This window comes from Pinus tabuliformis, chromosome 3_1 (assembly GCF_031772625.1).
Source record: "Pinus tabuliformis cultivar Carrire ecotype Pingquan chromosome 3_1, CPIR1, whole genome shotgun sequence".
NCBI lineage: Eukaryota > Viridiplantae > Streptophyta > Pinopsida > Pinales > Pinaceae > Pinus > Pinus tabuliformis.
Window position 1 is genome coordinate 169,272,988 of NC_142301.1, and position 8,116 is coordinate 169,281,103.

At 39.4% G+C, this 8,116-nt stretch overlaps 1 protein-coding gene across 1 annotated transcript; it reads right to left on the reverse strand.

Annotated features, from left to right (window-relative positions):
• Positions 1-2,670: 2,670 nt before the first annotated feature.
• Positions 2,671-6,049, reverse strand: LOC149186330 (homeobox-leucine zipper protein ROC1-like). Its single transcript, XM_089409306.1, has 11 exons — positions 6,002-6,049; positions 5,707-5,897; positions 5,429-5,546; positions 5,153-5,326; positions 4,728-4,985; positions 4,532-4,633; positions 4,007-4,213; positions 3,713-3,878; positions 3,372-3,631; positions 3,174-3,269; positions 2,671-3,048 (listed from the first exon to the last, which is right to left on the reverse strand). Exons 1-11 carry the CDS (start codon positions 6,047-6,049, stop codon positions 2,671-2,673), a joined length of 1,998 nt encoding a protein of 665 aa, XP_089265432.1.
• Between the last annotated feature and the right edge of the window lie 2,067 nt (positions 6,050-8,116).

Consider the following 8,116-nt stretch of genomic DNA (forward strand, 5'->3'; position numbering starts at 1 on the left):
AAGGATTTAATATTTTTCCTATATATAGTATTGTAGGCGACTATTTTAGCTTTAAAATCGATACATATAGAATGTAGGTGAATATTCAATAAAAAAATGTAATTTAACATTAAAATTTGTCAATTTTTAGGGCATATCATCCATTTTTGGGGAATATCACCTTTCTTCCAAGAGAAGCGGATACATCACACAGATCCTTGGGAAATTCATTGCGCCTTCAACTCCGACTACTCGATGACTTCAACCTTCGCCCTTCCTAACACGTGTAAAGGTACACAATATTGAAGGAGGTTTTGAGGTTGCACCCATCGGCTGCTCTTTTTTCCAATAGAGTAGACACCCCTTGCCAAATTGCCAGCTTATTTGTACTAAAACACACCCAAACGATCATTAATCTATGGGCGATGGGATAGGATCCCAATGTATGTAGCGAGCCTCTTGAATTTCTTCCAAACTGATTCTTAAAGACCCTCCAGCTCAAAACGAATGCCACAAATCTAACATTGGGCAAACTGTCATCGCTCGACCTCCGGCTGCACCGTCGGCTCAACCTTCGCTACACTGCCGGCTTGATCTTCGCTTCACAAACAAGGAGAAGCTTTTCACCTCGGCGATCTACACGACCTCCTACACTTCATCACACACCCGACATATCGGCACACTTCAGATCGACAATCCTTCTTTACCAGTGAAAATCGCATATTTCAAGCACTCGACTCCTTCACTCTAATGACACCGAGTGCAATTTTTTGACTACTCGACACACACCGCTGGCTTAACTGCTCGAAAATCACGAGATCTGAGCAATCCAAGCAATTCGATCTCTCTCGATCTCACAAGATTTGCGAGAGATTATGCCGATCTCGACTTCCACGTGTCTCCACAGGTTGGATCCCACCTCAGGCAACTCTCCATGACCGTGAATGGGCCAACTCAGTCGATGTCGACTCAGAGTAGCACCCTTTCTCTGGTCAAATGCACAATGATGGCCCACATTGAGGCGAATTGCGTAAAGGGTGATAAGCACGACTTCTAGCTATAAATACCGCACTGCTCCAAAGCTTGGGCAACACAAATTCCAGCTATAAATCCAGCGTTGCTTCAATTATCCTCAAAAAAATAAAAAAATCTCGTGCTATACTTCAGCACTTTGCCTCCTTGCCACAAGGCCTCCTTTCTATCACTAAGGGCCACAATCCTTCCACTTAGGCACTCACCCAATCACCAAAGCAGTATGGTTTTGACTCACTCAACCTTCAAGCTCTAATACTGTGTTAAAAATGTAAGACAAAATATGTATTCATCAAACTGAGTAGCTCACAGGTGAGGAGCTTCACCTGGAGACTTTCTCTCACAGAACACTCTACAACTTTCTCATTAAGCATCAAGAATATATAGTTTACAAGAAAATAGGGAAGTTAGAGCAACCTCCTCAAATATAGGAACTAAATCCTAATCTAAAGCTCACACATTACCTGTTAGCACCAAAGGCTAACTGGACCAAAGCATTTAATGACACTTATAATCAACATGGAACTTAAGTTAATCAACCAAAATGTTCAATTGATTTAATGCGTAGAATAGTTGTAGTTGTTCCTTATTATGGTGGATGGAAGAGTTAGGGGGCTGGGTAAGGATATATGGATATATGTGGCGCGCTCTTGAACCTCGAATTGGATATATGGATATATGTGATTGCGCTCTTGAGCAATCCAAGCAATTTGATCTCTTCCGATCTCACCAGATCTACGAGCGATTATGCCGATCTCGACTTCCACAGGTCTCCACAAGTTGGATCCCACCTTAGGCAGCTCTCCATGACCACCATGCAGTCAACGGGCCCACACTGAGGCGAATTGCGTAGAGTAAAGAGTGATAAGCGCGATTTCCAGCTATAAATCTCGCGCTGATGCAAATCTAGGGCAATGCGACTTCCAGCTATAAATCCAACGCTGATTCAATTATCCGTTTGCTGTCCCAACCACCGGCTCGCACCTCGATCGACGTTTATTTTACAAATATTTAATTCATAATGAAATAATTTTTAAATTCCAAAGTAATTTTTTTTATAATACTATGAATATGTGAAAATTTCCCATGTGTGAATAAACTAATTAAGTGACAAAATTTCTTCACTCAATATTTTCCAAAGCATTAATTGAATAACTAAACCACAAGATCCAAAAGAAAGTCACTTAATAAAGTAAAATACAAATTTAGTTACCACGTAGCACAGTAAAATAAAATACAAATTTAATTACCACTTAACACCAAAGGCTAACTAGACCAAAGCATTTAACGACACTTATAATCGACATGGAACTTAATTTAATCAGCCAAAATGTTCAATTGATTCAATCCGTAGAATAGTTGTAGTTTTTCCTTATTATGGTGGATGGAAGAGTTAGGATATATGTGGTGAGCTCTTGACTCCCGAATGAATGCATAAACGAAGCAAGGATTACTCAATTGCTATCGGCTTCCATCACCACCACAGAGAAGAGAAAACCTTAATGCTGGGTAGTATCATGGCCAATGTCAACCACCACCACAGAGAAGAGAAAACCTTAATGCTGGGTAGTATCATGGCCAATGTCAACATCGGCCATTCTCTGATTGGAACAATGAAATACCGAATTGCATCAAAATTGAGAACTAGTAGGAATAATTCTATGAAGCATCCTCCAAAATCAATGCTGATCTGATTTTCTGTACTGCGTTGGAGATCAATAGTTGCACCTCTCGCCAATCTCTGGTACTGGCAGGCTCGGCCACCGATACAATCTGGAATGCAACTGTCAGAATAGATCCCCTTCCCCTTTTCTGCATACTGCTGGAGTTACTAATTCCAATTTCAGTGGACAGTGGTGCATGGTCATCGGGGAGAATTACAAAACCAGATGGCAAAACGGAAACATAATCAGGTTTACCTCCATGCATAACTGTATGCATGGAAGCATGGTCAAAAGTAGCATAAACAATAATAGACCCCCAAGCATTTGTACAGCACTCCTGTAAAATGAATGCACCCGGATCCATATTGGTACCCTGCAAATATTGAAATAAAAAAGACAAATTGAGATCATTCTCATTCCTCATCTACTTGTGCATATAGAGAGAGAATTATTGAATATACAAAAATGTTACTATTGTGCAACTGCAATACTACTCACATTTGATGCGAAGAGAGTAACACTGTTCCGAAGATCTTGTCCCTTCACAATGCGGGTTATTTCTTGCTTTGGTCGGACGGTAAAGAGCATATCCCACTGCAATATTATTTGATCTTGGAAATGTTAGTGGCATATATTTTTCAGAGCAATATATGTTAGTCATTTAATCACTAAATCTCGCAGGAAAAGTGGTTTAACCTGGCTTCGACGATTCAGATCTCGCAGGAAATCGAAGGATTTCTGAGGAGTAACCGGCAGCCAGAGTGAAGTGGCAGCACTGATCCGCAACTCAGGGTTCTCCACGTTCTTTGGTGTGGACACTCGAATATCATCATCACCATCACCAGGTAACGTTGCCCAGTTGTTAAGTATCGATGGACTCAGACTAGTACAGAAGTCACTCGTCATTCGCTGAGCAAGTTTCAGCAAACTTTGGCGGCCTCTGGGATCTGAGAAAGCTGATCCAAAAGAAGAAGATAAATATTTTCAGATGAAAATAGAACAAGATGCATGCAGATCATACAAATTACAAAGCTTACCAGTGCCATCTGCATTTATTTCCCTAAGGATAGCGAGACGTTCGCATTGGTGCTGCAGCGCTGACAGCCAACGCTGCGACCCAAACCCCAAACTGGAGTTGACCACAGGACGATACAGGCTGTGCACACCTCTATCGTCGTAGTCGCCGTGCTCTACCCAAGTAACCTGTTATATATATATATATACACATAAAATTAATCAGTCAGTCTGTTCTGTAGGAAAGGAATTAGCAGGCATATTAATGTATGCTAGCCTGGAGTTCTTGAATTAGTGTATGAGCTGCAAGCAATTACAGTTGAACAATTGCTAGGGAATTCTTGAATTAATAATCCCGATGGATGCCTCTGGCAATTCACGGCCGGAAATGAGTTCTCCACTAAACTGTCCGCAGAAATATCTACGATGGCCCAGACCCGTGCACGAGGCTGCTGGCAGAACCTTAAGAAATAGAACTCTCTAACTGGACCGAGCGGTGAGAGAACATGGAGCTCCATATGCATCTGTTACCAACATTCCAGAGTTGGTAAGCTTTAGAATAAGTAAAATTACTTTAAAGATTTCTGATTCAAAACTAGAATATTGCAAATCTAATTGCCTGAAATTTTAAAGATTTCTTATTCAAAACTAGAATATTGCAAATCTAATTGCCTGAAATTAGATAATGGGCGTTAGATATTTTAGAGCAGGCACTTCATTTCCCTCTGTATCAATCTAATTAGATATTTTAGAGCATGGACTTCAAATATCAATCTAATTACATATTTTAGAGCATGCATGGACTTCATGTCCCTTTGTATCAAGTCAATACGCTAGCATACCAATTGGAGTTGGCCGTTCCTCGTACCCTCCGCACCATTGCGTAAGACCTCCAATGTCGTGGCTGTGGAAACAATGGATGGGAACATTTCTGCATAACGTTTCTGAGTACAAAATTTCAGTTAGTTCAACATTAATTAATTAATTGTGTACACCACCAGTAATTACAAATCAGTCAAATGGCTGTGGATTACATACCGAGTCCATAAGTATCTCCACCAGATTCATGGTTTTCATGAGCACGGTGCCAGCATATCTGTTTGCTTCGGTTCTGTAGCCGGCCGGTTTTGGGCCAAGCACTCTCGGGAATTGACGGAAATATTGGTCATGAGAAGTTGAGATCCACTGAGTGTGTTCCATTGTAGCCATTCTGATGAACTCGTTCATGGCTGCGAAGGCAAGTCTTGATGCGGAGGATTTGTCGATCCCGCACAATTTTCTAGTAAGTCTCTCCAGCTGCACAACCCACAGAAAGAAACACAATTAATATTGTTTTGTGTTTCTGCTTTAAAGTTTACACAAATTATGATTTTTCCGATTAGCGGGACCAATTTCATTTTAGAAACAACTAATTTACACAAACTATGAGTTTTCCGATTCGCGGCAGTGGAAACAAACTTCACCTCGTTTTCTAATCGTGCCTTCTCCAATCGTGCCTTCTCCAGCCGCAGCTCCACAGCTCCTCTACAGTTGTAACATGAGGTGCCCGTGCAGTTCTTCAACGCTTCTTTCATACGTCGGTTCTCTATTTCTATTTTTTCGTTCTCCCACTTCAGTGTTGCATTATCGTGACGAGCCTGACCATTCCAAAGAGTCACCAGATCAGTGAAATGAAACAGAAAAAAAGAAAAACGCGAAAGATTTAAACATTTCGTTAAATTTCCGTGTGCATTGCATACCTTCGTCCGTGCGCGACGGTTTTGGAACCAAAACTGTATTTGGTGGGGCGCAAGATGCAATTTTTCACTGAGTTGTTGTCGTTGCTTTTCATTGGGATGGGGGTACTCCTCGAAAAACCTGAAAACAACAAACACAAATGAACTTCATCTCGAAAAACCTGAAAACAACGAACAAATGAACTTCATCTTGAAAACCCTGAAAACAACAAACACAAATGAACATCATCTTGAAAAAGAGTCAGAAACCCTACTTATAAAACACGAATTTCATAACTTACGTCTCCATTTCCTGTATCTGCTGTGGTGTGTGCCTCTTACGCCACACACCATTTCTTTCAGATTCATCTTCATCATTCCCCAATCGGCTCGCCTTGGCTCGCCTATCATACTCATCATCCACTCTGGTCTTCCCAATCTCTCTACTCCTAAGCTTCACCTCACCTTTTGAATGACCTACTACTCCACTTGCCTATCCAACACGCCCATCTTAAATCTCATAAAAATGCCCATGGAGTAATACATTAATTCAAAACTTTTTACTAAATAATTACAATTTAAAATTTCTAAACATACCAGCGTCAAAGCCAGCTCTCGTGGAGTACTGGAGTCGTTGTTGTCCATCTCTATTATCGGAATCTCTGAAGGAGCATAACACATGTCATTGAATGGCATACCAGAAAATTTGAAGTTATTATACTAACAACAACTATGAAAACAAAAGTCATTACTGTAGAATCATAATCGACCGGGGTACTGAAAAAAAGTTTTCGAGGTAGGTCACTCAAGGGGCCTGCCATCAGGTGGCTTTCGAGTATTAAATGGGAGATTTTTGACCAGTGGAAAAAGATTTCCTTTCCTAGGAGAGGGGAAGAGAGAAATGGAGCCGAACACTAGAAAAAAATTTATGGTTTATACTCCTCACGTTTGTTTTACGAAAAGAAGGGAAAATGGATGGGCCGAGACCACGAAGAAACCTATGGCAGAGGAGGAAAAGGAATTTGCATTTGGAGGAGAAAGCTGAAGAGGAGATGTCAAAGCAAAGTTGGGAGCAGAATACATCTAGGAAAGAGGAGAAGACCCTTTGGTAAGGAGGTAAACTTGGTCTTTGAAATTTATTTATGCAAGCCTTGAAGTGGGAGCAGAGTTTATGGTTTTGTTAATCGATTGAATAGAGTGAAATGAAACTATACACCCATCGCAGAGCTCCCAGAGTTTAGGGTTTTGTTAATCTATCGCAGAGCTCCCAGAGTTTAGGGTTTAGGGTTTTGATAATCGATTGACTAGAGTCTGAAATGAAACTATACACCCATCGCAGAGTAAAGGTAATATTATGAATTATGGGAGTAAACTCTCTGTGATTGGAGAATTATGGGAGTAAGAGGTTAGAAAGAGAAAGGGACAGAGGAAGAAGAAAACTATGTGAGAGAGACAAAGAGAAAGGATAGAAGAGGAAAAAAACAAAAGGAGTTTTAAAAATGGGTGAGCAACCCGTGCAAAGGCCAAAGAAAAGAAAATGAAAATAGAGAACAAGGGTGAGATTATTTGCCAATAGATTCTAAACGCTAAAACTTCAAAGACCAGAATCTGTAAAATTCTAATGAAAGAAAAGCTTTTCATAAACTTGGCACCTCTCCTTCTTCAGGTTCATAAACTTCTTTTATTTAATAAAAACAGTAAAGAACACAATATTAAACTCACGTTGAAAGAACTGAACGATCGCGCGACCCAATCAATCGAAAACTAAAGCAGGAATTTTGCAACGAACCGTCTGCACTTTTAGCTTGGAGTGGTAAGCCTCACAGGGATTTATAAATGCGAGCCGCGTTCCATGCAGCCCAGCGGTTAAACAAAATCTTTTTAAATTTGGTTTTTGTTGTTTACGAGAAAATAGTTTTAAGGATACTTGGAGATCAATAATTCTTCACGTATTTAGAGATTTATTGGTGTTTATCTGAATATATTAGTATTTAGAGATTTATTGGTGTCTATATGAATATATTAGTTTTGAGTTTTCAATTACGTTGATCGAGGCGTTCCATGCAGCCCAGCGGTTAAACAAAATCTTTTAAATTTGGTTTTTGTTGTTTACGAAAAAATAGTTTTAAGGATGCTTGGAGATCAATAATGTCTTCACGTATTTAGAGATTTATTGGTGTTTATCTGAATATATTAGTATTTAGAGATTTATTGGTGTCTATATGAATATATTAGTTTTGAGTTTTCAATTACGTTAATCGAGATTGTTGGGAATTTCTGATAATTCCAAACAAAATAACTGAACAGATGATAATTCCAAACAAAATAACTGAAGAGATGATAATATTCTGTTTTAACACAGGGAAGAAAAAATTGTTTTTAAACATAATTTCACATATGCACAACTAAATATGCATTCATTAATAAAACTTGTTGTTACAACAAGAAGATCTTTCTCTTAACAGAGGGGTTACACTTCAATTGCACAAAAAAATTTACTCTGTCTCTGTCTTCAAATTCTACACTACTGTGTGTAAAAACAATTTCTTTACATTCACTGTTGTAAAAAAATCTTCTCGTTTCATTCGTTCACGCTTCTGCATATTTCATTTTAATCTCTCAAAAAGGATTGCTCTGGCGCTGCTGCGCTTTCACACTACATTGCATGTACAATGAACTACAAAAACATGACAAATACATTTTCTTGTGCCA

Excerpts from the sequence above, each read along its gene's own strand:
- LOC149186330 (XM_089409306.1), bottom strand. The coding sequence starts at position 6,049 with ATGGACAACAACGACTCCAGTACTCCACGAGAGCTGGCTTTGACGCTG. Across the intron at positions 4,634-4,727 it reads TGGAGATACTTATGGACTCG|AAACGTTATGCAGAAATGTT; the intron begins GTATGTAATCCA and ends TTTTGTACTCAG. Across the intron at positions 3,270-3,371 it reads ATCTGAATCGTCGAAGCCAG|TGGGATATGCTCTTTACCGT; the intron begins GTTAAACCACTT and ends ATAATATTGCAG.